At 36.9% G+C, this 21,719-nt stretch overlaps 1 protein-coding gene across 2 annotated transcripts in view; it reads left to right on the top strand.

The window, feature by feature from the left end:
- The window catches only part of LOC122811267 (inositol polyphosphate-5-phosphatase A-like), a 1,048,439-nt gene that overhangs the window by 399,979 nt on the left and 626,741 nt on the right, over nucleotides 1-21,719 (top strand). For both annotated transcript variants that reach the window (XM_044082997.1, XM_044082996.1), the window contains exon 2: nucleotides 4,491-4,532. In XM_044082997.1, coding sequence (XP_043938932.1) covers nucleotides 4,491-4,532 — 42 coding nt within the window. The remainder of the gene's footprint in view (nucleotides 1-4,490; nucleotides 4,533-21,719) is intronic.

The raw sequence follows: 21,719 nt of genomic DNA, 5'->3' as shown, positions 1-21,719 counted from the left end.
GCTAGTGTGATTGCTTTTCATTATGCCATACTTTTTTCCATTAATCCACAGTAACAAAACTGCAACAGGAGCTAGCATGATTGATTTTTATTAATCCATTGTAATAAACCCATCTTGTTCTTTGCTGCAGTTTTGTTTCAGTGTTTCATTCACATTCATTATCACTTGCAATCTTTTTACTTAGAATACAAAATAACATTTATTTATTATTAAACATGCTGCTTATTATTGCTGTGCTGTCAGGCACAGTTTATTTCTCTTGTAATGGAGTAAAATTTCTTTATTATCACAGAACAAGTAAAGTGAATATTTCTCATGCCAGTGTGTAGTACTTTTTGATGACAACACTAGCAGTAGGTCTATATTAGGTAGACTGTTTCTGCTTGAATTCATTATAACCTGTTTGTTGCTTAATTTATGATCAGTTGATGATTCCAGCTGGCTAGGATAGTCTTCCTAACATTTATTTCTCCAACAGCAAGGCTGAAAGAATTTCATGGAAAGTGTTATATTGATACCTTACACTTACCAAGAGCAGATTTTTATTTACAGCATATTTTTCAGGACAAAATGAATATTTGATCTTGGAGAGAAGGCTTCAAGTAAAATGACTTTTGCATCTAGGAATTTATATCCTGCTGACGTTTGAAATGAATTGGAATACAGTAGATTCATGACTAATTTGTTAAACACCTGTAGACTTTCTATGATTGTTATAGGGATAAAGATTAGATATATTTGCTGCCTTACACTCACCTTGTTCTCCTGGCATAATCTTTAGTTTTTTCAAACATTTTGTTTAAAATGGGTTCCTTTTCTGTTGGAAAGTAGGGGCGTTTCATATTTTACCGAATGAGACTCTATAAAGTTTCACATTTTTTTCCTGTTTGATCTTTTTATGCCTTATTATCTCATATTTACTAGTGTACCTATAATTTTACAATGTATTCAGTGTGGTATGCTGTGCATTTAAAAAGTGTAGCCACCACAAACAGAAACAGCCAACATATAAGTCATCCAGTTCCCTTCCTGAGGAGCCTAAAGCCATTGGAATAATCCCCAAAACAGAATATGAAGTTATTATCTGTAGCACTAAACTATTTATCTTCAAGTTTGGTGTTGCTAAAAAATAAGAACTAAGCAACACCTTTGAAGGTTATTGGTGTCTGCTTAGATAATCTTCTTTAGACAGACAGGAGTTTTGTAATACACATTTGGTAGAGCTTGCTAATATCTGTTTTATGAACATCTAGTCAGAGTGTAATGCAGAACCTTTTGAATGTTTACATTTTGGTAAAAATTAAAATCTGCTTGAAAAGCATGGCACAAAAGCATACATCTAGTATTTTAGCTGTTTTAGTACAAAATTATTTCAGCCATATTGCATCAGTTTTATTTTAGAGAAAATCCATGAACATTTACAAATTATTCTAAGCAGTAATATTACCTGTAGATTAGAAAATTAGTTAGCTAGCATGTATAAAATTGGATTCATATGGTCAAGTGTGCTTATGATGCTACAGATACTTATTCCAAGGTAACTGTGTCAGGCCATTAGGATGATATTATACTGAACTTAAGAGACAAAAAAGAAAAGAAAATATTTGTTCAAAGATCCATATTCAGCAGCTGTACCTTTTTCTTTAGATGAGTTACACTACAGATTAAAAAAAATGTTTCTAGAATAATAGCTGTTTCAGCAGTATCATCATCGAAAACAATATGAAGAAAAGCAAGAGCATTGCAACTCAAAATCTGTAGGAAAAGGCAGATGCAACCGGAGAACTTCCAAATTGTTGCAGCCTACCTTTATCCCTTCTATTTCCCTTAAACCCCATGGAGGCAAATGTCATAGTCAAACATGACAAGAAATCACTTTAATTGCTCTTTTTACGTATTTTACATGGGGTTGGAGTGTCACGTCATCAGTCACTACCAATTGAACATTACATTTGGAAGACGCCTTTCTTCGTAATCCAGTGAGAGTATGTTACAAAAAGCACGTTAGATTCCAGATAGTTCCTCATCACTTCCATTTTTTACTTTTGCCCTTTGGACTATTCACAGCCTTCAGAATATTCAGCAAATGTTTATTTTCAGTATTTGCCCATCTCTTTCAGCAGAAGCTAGCAGTCCTCATTCATCTTGACAATTAATTTATAGTAGAACAAAGAATTGTTGACAAACCAATTAAATTAGACATATTTCCTCTTCTGATCTATAGGAATAACAAGTAATTACAAAAAAATCATTTGTGATTTCTTTAGCGTTGATAACATTTATTGGGGCAGTCATAGGTTTAGTACTTATTAAAGATTTCCCTTTTCAGAGCAAACAAACAAGACAGACAAACAAACTGAAATTCAAGCAGTCCTGACAGAATTCTGTCAACAACAAGCCATCATGGCAAAAAGCATTCTAGGAGCACTGTAGCAGACATCTTCTTGCATTCTTCATATGAGGTTATCTGTGAGACGGGTAAATGTCATTTAAGAAATCTCAGCAGTCTGTTTACATACCCCATTGTAAGTTACAGTTACTGTTCCCAGATACGTAAAGAAAGGGTCCTTATGGTAGACAAATATGAGATACTTTTCTATTGGAATGACTTTACTTCCTTAAAACATAGTTCAGTTTCTAATGTCACGTTCTACAGATTATGCTTGGAGGGCCCACATGAAGAGCCTTTTTGTGTGGATGGAGATGGAAGCAGTTTACAGTGCTGTAATAGTCCTTCAGGACATTTTCTGAGCAGTATAACTTCAAATCAAAATATTTCACTCCTTCATTTCTCACAAGACACTTTGGAATATATGGTTTTCCTCCTTTTTATTGACTTTGACTTCATTGTATGCTTTCCCTCCATTTCCTAATTCAGAAGGGACTTTGCAAATAAAGCAGGACAAAACCACACTAATGTTAATAGGTATGTCTTGGCCTAGACAACACTGTACTGTATGTTAATGAGCCAAATCAGTCTTCCACTGTGGTCTTACCTTCGCGCAAGTCCTTGTGATGCAACAACAAGGCAGGGTATTATATCTGCATCTCAAAACTCTGAATCTGTTAGCCTAGAGGACAGACCATTGATTTTTTAGGACCGATTCTTTTCTACTCAAGTTTAAACTCTAGTAAAGGAATTTAAGAGACCAAATGTAAGAGTTGTACTTTTTTTTTTTTACAAGAATCATACTTACAGAGGTGGAGGAGAGTTGTCATTTGAACTGCTTTACAAGGTCTAGGCCTTTTATGTTTTGTTATACCAAGGCACTTGGACTATTTAAACCATTTATTTGATTCAAATATGGCTCATTTATCTGTCAAAATTTACATCACTGCAGTTTTATCATGTGTTGTAGCGTTTCCAGAGACACAGAAACCTCTGTTAAAGCCTTTCTGGAAGAGATTCTTCATTTCAGACAATGAAGATGATGTAGTCTTCTCCATGACAGTTGAACTTTGTAATGAAGAAGTTAAGTTTATTTTTCAAACAGTAGATGAAGTAGATATGAATACTTTTCGTGGAAGACAATTTTCTGGCTGTAGTTTCCTCAGGCAGAAGTATATCAAAGTTAGAGGTTCTCGTATGTAAACTATGTTTTTCTGTGACAGGTATAATAAACTCGTGGAAGACACAGTAAGAGCAAGTTCTAATAGGGCAGCAGCGTGCTACAACAATATTTGTGTACGTGATATCTTAGAAGCTGCCGCACACACTACTGGTCACAGCTTCACAAAAAAATGCAAGTTAGAATTACATTCCTTAAGTTAGATAGGTGATGTGTGATCCTCATAGAGGCAGTCTTTCTAAAAGTGTGGTGTCACTGAGTTTACTGGAGGCTTTACAGAGGCATGGACAGCTTGTAATCACTGAGTTTACTGGAGGCTTTACAGAGGCATGGACAGCCCATTCTTTCATCCAGAATGATTGTGGCACTTGTCATATTTTATAATTTATAGCTATCTCCGTATATTCCTTCTGTGCTCTGTTTTTGATTCTGATACTTTTTAATGAAGACAGGTATTTTGTTACATAGTAACTGTTGGCCTGTGCTTGTGGTACCTTGAACTGGGTGAGTTGTTTGAAAGGGCGTGATGTATTGCATCTTTTACTTGCAACAAAAGACAGCTTGAACCTTCAGCTCATTCATTGCCATATGTTCTCTACCCAGAACTATGTGCACTTCTAATCATATTATGGAAATGGTTTCCAGTTTTAACATAAGCTGTGATCTTCAATGCTAATTGTACTTGATTAAAATGACATAGCATTGTACATGTTCTGTAATGCTGTTTGCACTGGTATACCATTGATAACACTGTATTTTGCTTCAGTTTGACATGACTTCTGCACGAACTGCACGAAGATTAGCCTTCATTGTCTTCAGAAATATAGAAGGATTGAGTAAATAAGAAGTTCATTTCCTGATAAGGATCCCTTATCTATTTTACTGACCATTTTCCTGTATTTTACTTATTCTTTCTTGCAGCTCGGAGACCTGAAGAAGGGGTGGCTGTGTGAATTCTATAAGGTAGGCAAATTCTTTCCTAATTCATCTCACAAACATTGTTTCTTTATGTTTTACAAGAGATTAAAGTTGATTGTTCCAAATATGTTTTTTCTGTACCCAATTCCTATCTTGATTGATTGCTCTCCCTTTATTTTTCTTTATCCCTTCTCCGTATGAACATATAGTGATGAAGTGCACGGCTTGAAGGATTCTGGCTCCAGAACCTCATAAGGGAGAAACAGTCATCTTTTTTACTGAGTCGCTGTGTTTTACCCAATTTCTTGAGTTTGCTATTTTACTTATTTTTGTTTCATCCTTTCCGTCTTGGTTTGGACTGCCATTTATTGATGAATGCGGAGTTTTCACTCTTCCTTTAATGACCACCTTATCAGGTTAGTGAGTTGTAATGGCTTTCCCTTCTTTTGCAGCATGCAGCTTGTAAATAACTCTGAAGAGTTTTCCACTGAGCTACAATAGTCACTAAAAACTGGGATGTGTGAGATAAGCCAATGCTCTACGGGCAGGATTTGCCATGTAGCAGAGCTTTATATGCACTTTCTGCTGCTCCCAGCTGCCCAAGTGCATTCTCAGACTGTAGTTCCTCTGCCCTATAGGAAGTCAGTATTCTTTTCAGTCATGCCATCCTTCACAAACTTCCCTTGTGGCAGCATTGCATACCTACCTCATGATGTAGCCCCAGCATATCTGGGGGTGAGTAGAACAGTATACAAAAACCCAACTGGTCACAGTATGATGACCATTGTATCTACACTCTAGTCCACTCCCTGGTCAAGGTTGAGTTCATAGTCTAAGACACCTTCCCATTTACGGAGATAAGACTAACCCAGTGAAAACATGTCCAGAGCATTTCCCAAGCATGCCTTTATCCCTGTGGAAACAAGAACTGTTGGAGCTGCCGGGTAACTGGAATCAGTGGTAGCTGACCAGAAAAAAATGACTTTGCATTACTGAAATGCATTTAGTTTTTTGCACTTCTCTTTGTGTGACTGTCTGCAGAAATATGTTACTGTTTCCACAATCAACAGATAGGAAAAACATCATTTTAAGCAGTGCTGAGAAAAGTAGTATTTGAAGACTGTACTCCTGCCTCCTACTTTGGTTTCTGCTTCTTCTTGTTTTGGCTTTTCCTGGTTAGGGGTCGCCACAGAGGATCACCTGTCCGCTCATGATTGGCAGTGGAGTTTTACAGTGTTGAGTTGCCAGCCTGGTGCCCAACCTTCCACAGAAGGCACACACACGCAAGCACTCATGCCTAGGGCCAATTTAGAGTGTCCAATCTACCTGCAGCATGTCTTTGGGATGTGGGAGGAAACTGGAACACCTGGAGGAAACCCACACGACCACAGGGAGGACATGCAGACTCCGCACAGAAGGCACCCCAGCCGAGAATCGAACCGGAGAATCTCTTGCTGTGAGGCGACAATGCTAACCACTGCACCACCGTGGCCGCCCGTACTTTGGTTTCTGCTGTAGTGTGTAATTATTTTCTGTACTTTTAAGCAGCATGAGGTGATGTAGTGTTTTCAAGATTGTATCCCGTCTTTTCTGAGTGCATTTTATTTTTTTAAGTAGTCGTCAACATTTTGTATCCATTTATTTATTTATTTTACTTTTGCTAAGTGGGTAGGAGTACAGGTTCAAGGACCATTTTCTGCAACAAACCAGGCCATTTGACAAAGACACAGTATAAGACAGTAAATCACAGTGTTTGACACTGGGCATTTCAGTTGATTGATCATAGCAGACATTTTATACAGGAAGCAATTCCCCACTCAGGCATAGTAGAAAAGCTAAATAAACTGGGAATAAACCCCTATGTCACCTGCTGGATTGCCAGGCAGGTGACTCACAGATAGGACACAAACAATCAAAAATAAGAGAAGTTACTTTAACAAAGTGACTGGTCACCAGTAGGGTATCCCAGGGTTCTGTGCTTGGACTTCTCCTGTTTGGCATCTACTTTTCTGAAGTAAAAGCCAATACCAAAGGGCTTTGGATGACTAATTTTGCAGATATCTGTAAGCTAGGACCAGTCATTGAATCCCCAAATGACTTAGCCATCCTGCAGGAAGGTTTGTTTTAAATAAATAACTGGTGCCAAAATCATGGTATGAAACTAAATGCCAGCAAATGCATTATTGTATCCTCTGGGAACTCATCTAGCCCAGGGAACTACCACACTGGCAATACTTCCCTAAGAGTTGACCCATTTGTTTGGCATTTGAGAACATATGCAGACTGTGATATAAGTTTTGACCAACTTGTGTCTATTGTTGTAAGAAAGTCCTTCTGTATTGCACGGCTTATAAAGAAAGGGATTGTGTCTAGATCTAAGCATGTCATTGTCCCTGTTTACTCAGGCCTTATTAGACCAGTCATTGAATATAATGCCCCCTTTGGCATGTATCTGTCCAGACACATGCAACAGCTGGAATACTCACAGAGCTACCTTAATAAAAGGATACAAGGCCTAAACATGTCCTACATGGACTGACTCAAAGCCCTGCCAGTATACTCTGTGTCCTACAAACTGCTAAGAGGTGACGTTTGTCTGGCATACACATCCCCCAACCCATTACTGATGAATATTTTACTTATCAGTAAGCCAGATGGCATCAGAAATATTCATTCTAGGGATCCAAACCTCTTCTGCAACATCAACAGAATGGTCTGGAAGAACAGGCATATTTTGCAGAGGATACTGCTGTTGTGGAACAGACTCCCCAACCACACAAAACAAAGATCATTGTCCATTTTCAAGCACAAATTAGATCTATGAATGGGAAACAAAAAAATTACTCAAGGACTGCCCCCTGTACTACTAATGGACAGAGACAGCTGCTAAATGCTTTATTCCATGCATAGGTCCCCTCAATTTATCTGTATAATCCCAGTTATTTTTATTAGGGATAATATACAAGTATCAGCCATGGGATTGGTAAAGATAACCTTAACGGCATAGGTTATTTCAAGCACAAAAAAGGAGTTTTGCTAGGCTTAAAATGACCACAATGCCAGTTAGCCTAGTAGATACCCATGAACCTATAAAAAAACATGTTTTTCTAATGAGTGTTAACACAAGGATTATTTGGCTCTTAGATTCATAGGGTGAGACTTATATCCTAGGCTAATGACCACCAGAGTCTTTATAAGCCTAGCTGTGCAAGCCAACCCAATTGTCTCCCTAAGTATAATTTATTAAGAGGGGGTATGTTAGGAAGGTTCTAGAGGTAATGTTGGGGGTATGTTAGTTTGGGCATTGCTGTCTGCCTCCGTCTGTCAGAGACATGGGCACCAGACCTGGGGTGAATTTCTGATTTCCTGTCCATTGGTTAAGGTTATTCCTAAATAGGGTTAGACTGCCTCTCACTAACTGTAGAAGACAGTGTATAGCGACAACTCTTTAAGCAGTACTTATAGGACAAAGTGTTTATACACACTGAATTCTCCTGTTAAGGAACCTTTGTGGATGTTCCAGCTATTGCATATGTCTGGTCAGGTACATGCCAAAGGGGGTATTATACTCAATGATGGATTTGATAAGGGCCGAATAAAGTGGCCGTATGACTTCCTTGGACCTAGGTGCCATGCCCTTACTTATAAATTGGTTGACACACAATGGTTATCTTACTACCTTGGCCACATTTTGGTCAAAGGCCAGATTACTGGCCTTTGACTAACATGTGGCAAAGGGCTAGATTACTGTCTACATATGTTCCCAGATCCCCGGCTACTGGGTCAACTCTTAGGGTTTTCTTATCTATGGAGTAATTAGTCTTGGTGGCAGGTTTCCCAAAAGGCACTATAATGCATTTCTAGGCATTGAGTTTTAGTCTGTGACTTTGACACCAGTCATTTGTCTGTGTTAGACCCTCTTGTAAGATATTTGTGTCATGGGGGATTCTATGATAACTCCCAATTTGCAGTCATCTGTGAACTTGGTCAGCCAAAGGCCCTTGCCATTAGCCTTTACCTCCAAAAGTAGATGCCAAATAGGAGCAGTCCCAACATATAGCCCACCATTGACCAGTCTGCTAGTGGAGGTGGTATCACCAATCCTGACTTCCTGAGTCCTGTCTGTGAGCCAGCTGGGAATTCAGTGAGCTATGTAGGGATTTATGCCCAGTTTGGTGAGCTTGTCAACGTTACCAGAGTGGGCTATTGTATTGAATGCCTTAGTCAGGTCCAGAGATGCAGTGCGTACAGTTTTCCCCTCAACCATTGTTTTGGTGACCTTCTCAATAAAGTCCACCGCATTTAGTGAGCATGACCTCCCCTTTACAAAACCAAATTGGGTTAAGTCCAGTGTTTGAAGGTTGCCTATGTCTTTGTTGATCATTTTCATGAAAATTCATTCTATGGCTTTGCATATTAGATCAGTCATACTAATAGGTATGTAGTTTCTGGGACTGAGTAATGGTTCACCCTTGTGAAGTGGGATAACCGTTGCAATCCTACATTCTCATGGTATAAAGCCATGGTATAGACCACTCTAAAATGGTTCTACAGTTACTTATTGACTCAAAAACAAGCAGTAAAATGGTCAAGTGTTATCTCCCCCTTTCTGCCTAACCCCACAAGTCCCACAAAGATCTATCTTAGGACCCCTATTCTTTGACATATCTACAATCTATGTACAGCCTGTTCTACTGGAACACTCATACAGTATGCAGATGATTCCACCATAATCTGCACTTCACCCACACTACTCCAACTTCTCACTATTACACAATAAACTTTTTTTTGCAGTAGAATCCTGGCTCACTCAATGTCAGCTATTTCTTAACCCTAAAAAAACTAAACTGCTTCTTTTCCAGCCAGAAAAAAATGCTCTACCTATCTAAATAATTTCAAAATGCACTCTGTTGACAATGCCGTTATTGAAATTATACACTCTAAACTTCTAGGTGTGTCATAGACAGTCACTTAAAGTTTGATCTCCATGTTCAACAAAATATAACGAAAACCCACCAGAAACTTGGCACACTGTACAGAAACAAACACTCCCTAAAATCTTCTAGCAAAATGACCCTTTCCAAAATTTTCCTTCTACCCTCCCTGCTCTTCAGCACACCTATACTTACCAACTTACAGATCTCCGCTAGATCCAAAATGGAACAGTGCTACAACAAAGTGGCAAAGTTTGCTACTGACTCAAAAACTAGAACACATCACGGTACATCATTCCAAAAACTAAACTGGCTAGAATTCTCCAATCACCTACTTTACATCCAACTATTAACACTCCACAACATGGTCTACAAACCTCTAACCTGTCCAGCTCTAACTAACATCATCAAACCTTATGACCTAAACAGAATCCTTAGGTCTGAAGATAAGAAATTCCTCACTATCTCCAAACCCACTAAAACAGCTGAACAAAGCCTGTACTCTCACTACATTGCAAAAATATGGAACTCACTGCCGCTACCAATAAGAAGTACTTCTAAACCAGTAGCCTTCAAAACTTCACTAAAACAGCATATGTATAACTGTTGGCAGTGCCCATACATTGATCCAAGCTACTGTCTTCCGCAGTCAAGGCTAGAAACTCCTTCACTCTCCCTCCGTCTGTCTCTTACTATCCCCCTCCTATAAATCTCTCCTCCTCTTTCTTCCCACTTGGTACAAACCCTTTCTCCTGTTATTCTCTCCTACACCCCCCCCACTCCCTCTTATACCCCTATCTCACCTAGCTGATCTCCAGTACCTATGTATGCCTACCATCTATGATGTTAATATGATAGTGGACTGTACATACAATGTTTTACCTTCTACTGTGTAAAAATATTTTAGTCATCTACCTCACCACAATGTGTATACTACTCATATTTCTATTTTACTGTACATATAATGTTACCTTCTACTTGTAAAATGTTTAGCCATTGATCCCGTCTCAATGTATGTACTACTTGTATTTCTATTTTTCTGTTATTGCTGCTTTAATATTGTATACTATGCTGCACTGCTTACACTGCTTAAAAAAGTTTGTACATTTGCAATCTGTAACTGGAGATTTTCTTCCTGGATCTCTGCTGAAAACGAGTTCTTTTTGACCCTGTTGGACCGTTTTGGTAAACAAATGTAAAATAAAATAAAATAGAATAAATAAATAAATAACTTTTGAGGCTGTAGTCAAAAAGTGACTTGTGTGGTCCTGATAGTTCATATTGTCAGCTATTTAGGAGGTATCCCAGGATGTTGTTGGAGCCCATTGAGGTTGTGTTTTTGGCCTTAGCAAGCTCTGCTAGGACCTGCTCCCTGTTAATGGCGGTGGGGGTGTTATGCTAGTAGGTATTTAATGGAAGGAGACAGAGGAGTGGGGATTGAAGTTTGAGCTGAATCTATCAGCCAGCAAATTCGCTATGTCCATCTGCTCAGTGAAGTTGGCACCACTGACCACCATTTTGGCAAACTGATGTGTGCTGCCTTTGAGAATTTGGATATAGCTTTAGAAGGCCTTTTGGCCTTTTTAGGTCTTTAGTCTGTAAGATTATCCTGACCTTGTAGTTGGCCTTGTTGCACATAATTAGTCCTCTTAGATTGTCATTTATTTTAATTAGAGGGATCCTATCATTGTGGGACTTGCTCTTCCTGATTTTAGACATGGCTTTTTTTTCTTTTTGTTATACACCCTATTAAGATTGGGGTTCCACCAGTGTGGTTTATTTAGACTTTGTTTTGGGCTTACTTCTAGAAGGTACAGCAGCCTCTGTACAGCCATTTACATGGTTGTGCAGGGTCTCTGTGAACAATTCCACATAGTTTGTTGTGAACTTGGGGTTGGGAGAGGCATTGAATTTTGATAAACTATTGCTTACAAGAGTTCAGTTTGAGTTTGAATAGTTCCTAACTATTACAGGGCTTTCTGGGGTTACCAAGTTAATTTTTATTTCAAAAGGGACAACTTTCTGGGGTTACCAAGTTGATTTTTATTTCAAAAGGGACAACTTTGTGGTCTGACCTCACCAGTGAGGATTTGACATTGGGGGGGCGCGGTATGCAGCACTCTCCCATATTGGTGAATACCAGGTCCAATGTGTATGAATGTCTGGTGGGTGTGCATACTACCTGACCAAGAGTATTTATGTTAATAAATTACAGGTATCATTGTGCCTGTGAATATGAGGCAGTGTATGTTTCCCAGTCTATAGATGGGTAGCTAGTCTCCCATGTGTAGAGTGTTTGGTTTAATGGTGAGTGTCTCCAGTAGGTCTAGGTATGAACTGTGGGATTCTAGGGACAAAGAAGGTGAGCTATAGCTTGCTAGGATAAGGTATGGGACTTTGTCTATGGTGATGTACACATGGATACATTCCAGGGCACTGTCCTCTTTAACCAACATAGAGTTATGCTTGCTGCTAACTCTGCATTAGCATGGACACATTGAGCTTGTGTAGACTGTTGATCAGTAGTGTAGTAAGTGAAATAATTAGCAAAAAAAAAACTCAAGTGTAGCATTTATTTTAGGGAAGATCATAGTTAGAATGTGTTTGCCAGGGTAACCATTTGAAATGTTGGGACCCAAGATAGTGAGTCCCAAAATGCTGAGACTGAATGGCCAAAAAAATGGACTTAAATAGTTGGTGGGAGTAATGCGCAGGAGGGGGGCTGTCCCCTTCAAAAAAGAAGTTTAAAGGTGAAGAGCAATGCTTGAGATTCACTCCTTTCCTGCATTTTTCAGTCTTTATTTTTTTTGGCATGTCAGCACTTGTCATTTCAAGTACTGACATTTCAGTAGGGAGCCGTTAATCAGTAGTACTACTAGAAAAACAGCTGTTGTAAAATTCATTGCAGAAGTACATATTAAACTAAATAAGCATTAAATAGAATTTTAACATCATTAACTAGTATGTCAAGTGCTTGATGTTCACATAGGTACATATTTACGTTAATATAATAAATCCAGTGATTTGCTAAAGAATCTACATGCAGGACTGAATAGACTGAGAACTAATACTAGTATCAAGGTAAAGGTTGACCATTAGGTTAGCCTGTATCTCTGATGCAGCCATACTTTGTTGTTTTTATCAAATGGGCTTATTGCTTTTGTTCCAACTCTTTTGGTGTTTCTACCAGTTTCAGGGAACTTTTGCCTTCAGCAGCAAGAGACAATGCCCCCTTAGCCTTGGGTACTGCATTTATGTCAGACATGTCAACACTGTTGCTGCGGACAGTTCTGAAATCATTACCTGCATCTTTTTAAAGTATTGTCTTCAACCTCAAGTGTTTCTTTGCGTGGACCTGTTGGATAGAAAAGAAAGCCCCCAAAACCTCAGTCTGTGTCTCCTTGCTGTACATAGACCTGTTGTACGTGGACCTGTTCCTGTTTCTTGCTCATGATCACTTCTGAGGAGTAGTATGAAACATATATGTAACATGAAGCATGTAAGCTGTCTCTCTCTCTGTCATGGAGTGTCCCACCTGTGATATTGAGAATGAGAGAGTGCAGATTCCCCTGTCCTCCTGGATGGCTTTGTGGTTAACTATTGTGACTATAGTGTACAGGGTCCTGGGTTCAAGACCTGCAAAGGCTGTTTATTCCCTGCTAGACAGGGGTCCAGGGAAGTAAATATTGTGGGAAGAAATAGCCAGGGAATTGTTATGGCTTGGCTTGTGTAGGCCTTAGAGCCGATAGCCTAGTACCAACCTATGAACCTATAAATAATGAGGCAGGGAGGGAGACTGCCCACAGACCGACATTCCCCACAGACCCACATCTTCTACTCAGACAATTGTAGAACACCTTACAGATTCCCCCACCAGCCATCCTTCTGGGTGGTCCCACCCCTGAATGAAGTGGCCAATCTGGTGGCAAAGACCATAGGAATGCCCAGATGTTGTGGTACTTGTTCTGAGGAGGATATTCAAAATTTTCTGACTTGCCAAGGACTGGCTTTGCTGGATATAAACTCTACTAGTTTTGTGGCTGCAGCTGCCTTGAAGAAGGCTGTTGCCACACACAGCTCTTTTGCCCATCCTTGGATAAACAGCCAAGAGCCATAATTAGATTTGTTAAATGTACACACACACACACACACACACACACACACACACACACACATATATATATATATATATGTGTGTGTGTGTGTGTATATACGTATATACAGACATGTACACACACACACACACACACACACACACACACATATATGTGTGTGTGTACTTATGTACAGGCATGTACACACACACACACATATATATATATATATATATATATATATATATATATATATATATATGCAAATTTTTTCAATGGAGAATACAAATATTTGCTATTTGGTCTCATCTCAGCCTCATAATGTTCATTACATTTATTTCTATTTACATAAGAGGGTCACAAATTTTTTATTACTTAGACGTAAATTCCAGTGAGATTTAGCAGATGAATTGCATCTGTCAATGGATGAGTTGTTGGATGTATAACTAAATGTCAGTCACAGTTTGCAATTATTTCTTTCAGTTCTGACCTCACAATGTAATTGGCCTATACCTGAGCTGGTAGTTTAGCTTGTGCTGCAGGTACTCATTCTGCTTTGTGTCACCACGCATGGCTTCAGGTGACAGATTTTGCAGATGATACCAAAGTAATGTCCCCTTTCATTGATCTGCTTCTTTTGGACAAAGTTTAGGATGCACATAGAGGACTATATCTGAATGGAGAGATGATAAGTCAGCAAGCAAAGGAAAGTAGTAGTGCTGAAATTAAATTCATTTTCAAGTCTTGGTGAATTACCTTCATGAGGGGGACCCTGTTTTTCACAAAATCTCACCAAGGCGACACTGATATATAGACTGTATTTATATAGCATATAGCATAGACAGAAGTAGGTCAAAAACTATAAAAGACAGCTGGGTGCACAAGACCCAGGATAAAAAAATGCCTAATCCTGGTAGGCATATTGGTGCCAGGATTGGAAAAAATGACAGTGTAGAATCCTCAAAATACGGAAACATTCCTACAGTGGGGCCAGGCCAGGCCGGGGGAGGATGCCCCCCCCTGTTATAGAAGAAAGTAGCAGTCCACAAAAATCACAAAAACTGATAGGCCAAAGAAGAGCCATAAAGATGACAGAGTGGACTATCGAGGATAAGAAAGAAATTATGCATTGTTACTATTATGCAAAAAGCCCAGAATTTCCAGACAGAGGATATACAAAAAGATTAAGAGACGAATTAGAGAAAAGAAAAATACTCTCACAAGAAAAGCTATCAGAAGCTTCAAATAAAAAAATGTGTTTGTTAATACAACAGATTTTTGAAAAAAAACAGTACATAGATCAAGAAACTTTGATCTGTTTGGAAAAAAAAGCATCTGAGGAAGTGCACAAATATAAACAACAAAACCAAGAGATATTTGAAAAGTATAAAAAAAAAACTATGGACATTGGAAAGGAAGAGAGATTTGGTATGGTGCAATATTTATGCAAAGGAGAAAGCCAAATTAATCAATATAAAGAAGGCAGTCCCAAAGATATTTAAGGAGAAATACAGGCAAAGGCATTCAGATATGGAAAATTTCACAATAAGAAAAATAATGTCTTAAAGATGGAACGTAGAAAAGAAAATTAGTAAAATAGAAGCTAAAGTTATGGAGTGTCAGCAAAGTGAAGGATTTAATGTAGAATGTCTAACACAGATTACTTTACAGCATGATGGAGTGTGTCCTGAAAGTAAGGAGAAGCAGGAAAATCAGGAGACATCTGAAGAAGAAATATGGACATGGGAAAGAAAAAGAGATTTAATATGGTGTAATATCTATGCAAAGGAGAAAGCAAAACTAACCAGTACTAAAGAGCAGCACCAAAGATATTTGAAAAGAAAAAACAGGCAAAGGAGTCCAGATATGGAAAACTTTACAATACAAAAAATAAGAAGATAAAGAGGAAAAGCAGAAAAGGAGATTAGTAATGGAGAAGTAAAAGAAATAGAAATTGAGGTTATGGAGCATCTGCAAAGTGAAGGATTCAGTGTAGAAAATCTAATACAGAAAACACCACAACAGGATCAAGCAATGGATATCCAAATTAAGGAGAAAGCAGTGGAACAGGAAGCAATTGGTCAGATACCATATCAAGATATTTTGGAGCCTTCCACAGGAAGCCAGTATAAATGTTCACTTGAAGCTAGACAGCAAGGGAAGGAACATGAATCTGTGGAAACTCTGATGCTGTCAATATTGAGGAGTGATACGCCAGTGAGTTCCCATATGACTGAGCAATGGATGGCACAGGATGAAATTGAAGAGAAGGTGCCACAGGAAGATTCTATAGAACTTTCTGTAGAATGCCCGCAGGAAATGGAAAACAAGAGATATGCCCTTAGTTTGGAAGAAAATTAGCTAAGAGAAGAGTTGCTTGATTTAATACATATAGATAGATGTATTAAAATCAATGAAGGAAATAGACTGCAGAAGGTCAATAAAACCCCAAAAGTCAGAAGTCTGATAAAACAAATCAACACAGTAATTAGGACTGTCCATAGAGATCCATGCGATATAACAGAAGTAAACAGGATACATTACTGTGCGGCTAAACTAATAACTGATAAAGTTCTACCGCAAGAACACAGGATAATGAGGGAAAGGAACAGGAAAAAATCAAATACCATCATGGAATTATTGAACAGAGAAAAATATAAAGCAATTAAGACAAGAAGTGTCACTGTTAGAAGACTATAGAAGAGGGAATAGATCAACAAAAACACTAAGAAAGATAAATGTGATAAAAGCAATGCACAATGTTAGAACAGACTGGGATCTACTATGCATTATCGCAAATAACAAAGCAAGAATTTCAGCACAGGAGAAAAAACTTAGAAGACATGCAGATAAATATAAAGGAAAAGTACAACTTATTGATGACCCAAAAAGTTTTATAGAGAATTGGGAAGTAAGGTAAAAGGAATAGAAAGATCGCCAAAAAAAGGAGACATAGATGCATTTTAGAGAAGTATCTATGAAGTTCCTGTGGAACACAACAAAGATGCTAAGTGGATAGCAAAAGTAAAAGAAAGAATAAGAATTTAAAGGTACGGGATATGAAATGGGATGAAGTAACAACCAGAGAGATTGAAACAAAGTTAAGGAAAGCCTGTAATTGGAAAACCCGAGATGCAGTATCTGACTTTTGGTTAAAAGTATTAACATCTTTGCACGAAGATGTAGCCATGAGTAAGAACTATTTATATGCATACCCCGAACAGACACCAACCTGGCTAACAAAAGGTAAAACAATGCTCTTACTTAAGAGTGAACCTGCAAGCTACCCCAAAAATTATAGACCAATAACTTGTTTTCCGACAACATATAAACTATATACGGGAATTGATGCCGACAGAGTTTATAGTCAATACAAATAACGGCACACAAACTTGTAAACGAAAAAAGAACCAAGTCCAGCAAGCCAAAACTCCAACTGTATCAAAACGCAGTAAATTCAAGGCAATAAATCCAAAAGCAAGGGCTAAAAACGAACATTTATTTAAGCGCTTTTCGTCTGTTGAGTATACAAGACTTCTTCAGAAAACAGTGTTCTAATTAAAAGAACCACCATTTAAACCTTCAGCTGTTACAACTAAATCAGTTTTTAAAGGCACAGTAGGGTAAATCCCAAAAAAACAGAAAAACCACAAGTACTGAAAAGTCTACCTACACAAACCACAATGAAATACTCCACAATCCACTTTTACTAAATATTATACTTTAAATAATACTTTAAAAGTTCAATTTCATAAAAAAGTATATTTCTATATATATTAAAAAGTGTATATTCATACATAGAACGAAGTATAAAGGTAGAAATGGATATACAAGAAATTAATATATATGTACAGAGCTTGTGAATAATAAAATGAAATTACATTATAAACTATACATTTTGTTCAAAAGTACTTTTATATTATTATTATTGTAAGGGCTTCAATAAATATATATATACATATGACTAGAACTAGGCCTAAAAGGTATATATGTATATAATAGTGTATATATAAATTCATATACATACACATATAAATCCACAAATTAAAGAAGTAAAAAAGTCCTATATTGGCTAACTTTTTGACTTAACAAATTAAAAATAATTTAATTTATTATATTATAATTACTATACAGTAGACAACTATTTTCTAAGAGTTCTAAGCCTGAGAATACTTGAGATAGAACAACTTTCATTTAAACCAGGTTTATGGCAAGCATTTAGTTTAACCTGCCACAGTAGTTCTAGTTCTTCAAGTTTCAGTTGTCTTGGGCCTCCTCTATAATCCATTTTCATGTCTTCTATAACAATAAACTTAAAACTATGCCCTGTGTTATTGCAGATATGCTTAGCTAGGGCATTATCTAGTTTTTGTTTATTAATAGCATACTGATGTTCATACAATCTATCTCGTAATCTACGCTCCGTTTTGCCCACATAATATGAAGGGCACATTTTACACATAGCTAAGTAAACTACAAAAGTAGAATTACAGTTGAACTTCCCTCTAATTTTGTAACGTATACCATTAATACTAAAAGAATTAGTCACTTCAACATACTTACAAAGTATTTTAGAAAAAAACTTAAAAAAAATTTAAAAAAACTTAAAAAGATTTATATATCGAAGGCAGAATTGGACAAGACATTTATAATTATATAGTAACTTTGTATCCTAGGTTCCCTTGTATCTTTGGAATTCCCAAGATACATAAAGACCTAAATAACCCCCCACTTAGACCTTTAGTGGACAGTAGAGGTTCTCCTACATATTCTGTTGCTAAATTTGTGGATTTTCTACTTCAGAAGTATTTATGTCAGGAGGCCCAAATATGTAAAGACTCTTGGTCTTTTCTACACAAGATTAATTCTTTTGGTTTCAGTACTAATACCAACTTCCTCACTATAGATGTAAAGGACCTGTATACATGTATACCCCATACAATAGCTATTGAATGGGTTGGACTTTTGCTTAACAAATACAGGTCCCCTCATAGTGAGGTTAGTTTGGTTATGGAACTTATTGATATAGTATTAAGTAACAATTTTGTGATATTCCAAGACACGTTTTTCCACCAAAAAATAGGTGTAGCAATGGGGTCCCCTTGTGGGGCTAGCATTGCTAATTGTGTAATGGCTTATTGGGAGTCTCAGTTCATTTTTAATTCTATTAATAATACTTTTAGAGACAATTTGGTCTTTTATACCCGTTACCTAGATGATATTTTCATCTTATTTAATGGTGATGCAACCCTTGGTGCTGACTTTGTAAGTTACTTAAATACTACAACAGTGTTCTTACAATTTACGTCAACTTTTAGTACCAACTGCATTGCATTTTTGGACATTAACTTAGTAAAAGATTATAGGTTGAATTGTTATACAGCAAAAATTTATAGAAAACCAACCTATTCGAACACTTTTCTTCATTACTCTAGTAACCACCCTTTCCATCAAAAGAGGTCAGTGGTCAAGGGCCAACTGGTGCGTGCCGCTAGAATGACCACGTTGGACACTGACTTCTTCCTTGAGTGTTCTTTGCTCAAGAGTATGTTCCTGGTCCGTGGGTACCCAGAAGATCTTTTAGACAACTTGATTAATGAAGTTAGTACTAAGAGAAATAACAAGCACCTTTTACCAATTCTTCCTGATAGAACTACATCGGATTTATGTAACGAAACTTGTAGTCAAGTTGTACTTCCCCACTTAAATGGTGACCTAACTTATGACAACAGTGTTAATTTTATAACTACCTTTAGTCCACAAAGTTCGTCTTGTATTAAGATCCTTAAGAAAAACTGGAACTTATTTAAAATAAATGAATCTATTTATAGTAAATTAGGTGATTTACCTAGGGTTACATTCAGAAAGGGAAATAATTTAAAATCTCTTTTAGAACATGCTAGTACCCCTCATGTCAGTAGACCAGGGATGAGTAAATGTGAAAACTGTAACTTTTGTAAGTATGTTGAAGTGACTAATTCTTTTAGTATTAATGGTATACGTTACAAAATTAGAGGGAAGTTCAACTGTAATTCTACTTTTGTAGTTTACTTAGCTATGTGTAAAATGTGCCCTTCATATTATGTGGGCAAAACGGAGCGTAGATTACGAGATAGATTGTATGAACATCAGTATGCTATTAATAAACAAAAACTAGATAATGCCCTAGCTAAGCATATCTGCAATAACACAGGGCATAGTTTTAAGTTTATTGTTATAGAAGACATGAAAATGGATTATAGAGGAGGCCCAAGACAACTGAAACTTGAAGAACTAGAACTACTGTGGCAGGTTAAACTAAATGCTTGCCATAAACCTGGTTTAAATGAAAGTTGTTCTATCTCAAGTATTCTCAGGCTTAGAACTCTTAGAAAATAGTTGTCTACTGTATAGTAATTATAATATAATAAATTAAATTATTTTTAATTTGTTAAGTCAAAAAGTTAGCCAATATAGGACTTTTACTTCTTTAATTTGTGGATTTATATGTATATGAATTTATATATACACTATTATATACATATATACCTTTTAGGCCTAGTTCTAGTCATATGTATATATATATTTATTGAAGCCCTTACAATAATAATAATATAAAAGTACTTTTGAACAAAATGTATAGTTTATAATGTAATTTCATTTTATTATTCACAAGCCCTGTACACATATATTAATTTCTTGTATATTCATTTCTACCTTTATACTTCGTTCTATGTATGAATATACACTTTTTAATATATATAGAAATATACTTTTTTATGAAATTGAACTTTTAAAGTATTATTTAAAGTATAATATCTAGTAAAAGTGGATTGTGGAGTATTTCATTGTGGTTTGTGTAGACTTTTCAGTACTTGTGGTTTTTCTGTTTTTTTGGGATTTACCCTACTGTGCCTTTAAAAACTGATTTAGTTGTAACAGCTGAAGGTTTAAATGGTGGTTCTTTTAATTAGAACACTGTTTTCTGAAGAAGTCTTGTATACTCAACAGACGAAAAGCGCTTAAATAAATGTTCGTTTTTAGCCCTTGCTTTTGGATTTATTGCCTTGAATTTACTGCGTTTTGATACATTTGGAGTTTTGGCTTGCTGGACTTGGTTCTTTTAGAGTTTATAGTCATTTAGAAGAAAGCTCAGTTATGGCAGTAGAACAAAAGGGCAATAAAAGAAAGTCATATGGAACAAAGGATCATTTGTTGTTAAATAAAGTCATAGTGGAGAACTGTAAAAAGGGGAAGAATCTAAGTATGGCATGGATTGACTACAAAAAAGTGTTTGATAGTATTTCACATTCATGGATAAAAGAGTGCTTAAAAATGCATAAGATGCACCCCACACTGATCGACTACATTACAGTGACCATGAAACAGTGCAGACCACTTTGCAATTAAGCCATGATAAAGGACAAATTGTTATCCTAGGGATAAAAATTCAAAGGAGGATATTCCACGGTGACTCTCTTTTTGTTGATGATTTAAAACAGTATAGCTCATCAGATGAGGAACTGAAATCACAGCTGCAGGTTGTCATAACTTTTAGAGATGATATTAGAATGTCATTTGGTCTTGATAAATGTATAAAAGCATCCTTTAAAGCAGGAAAATTGCAGCACCAGGAAAACATCAGTTTGGGACAAGAATGTGATATAAAAGAACTTGAGCAAGAGGGAGTGTATAAATATTTGGGAATTGATGAAGGATCAGCAATAAAACATGAACAAATGCGAATAAAACTTAGTAAGGAATACTTTAGAAGACTTAAATTAGTCCTGAAAACAGCGTTAACATCTATAAACCAATTTGCTGTTCCTGTCCTAACTTACAGTTTTGGAGTGTGATTGATTGGCCTCAGAACGTGTTGGATAGGTTAGATATTAAAACAAGAAGGATGCTTCATGCTCACCAAATGATCTATAAAAATTAGTGCATAACAAGATTATATACTCCCCGTTCTGAAGGAGGGATGGGCCTCCTTGAAATTGATTACATGTATAGGTCTGCAATTGTGGGACTCCACACATATTTGCTGACCTCACAGGATCCAAATGTAGTGAATGTTTTGAAACATGAGGAGAATAAATCTAAGATGACTTCTCTGCATAACCTAGCAGAAGCATATCGGCATCAAGCAGGAATGGAAATTAAACCAGAAGTAGTAAAAATCAGGCAGAAACTGAACGTGCCAAAAAAAAGAAGGAATATAAGGT

The sequence above is a fragment of the Protopterus annectens genome, chromosome 9.part0, assembly GCF_019279795.1.
Source record: "Protopterus annectens isolate FY-2018-M chromosome 9.part0, PAN1.0, whole genome shotgun sequence".
Classification (NCBI taxonomy): Eukaryota; Metazoa; Chordata; order Ceratodontiformes; family Protopteridae; genus Protopterus; species Protopterus annectens.
Note: the sequence above shows the minus strand (reverse complement) of the source record. Positions and strands in the feature narration are given on the sequence as shown.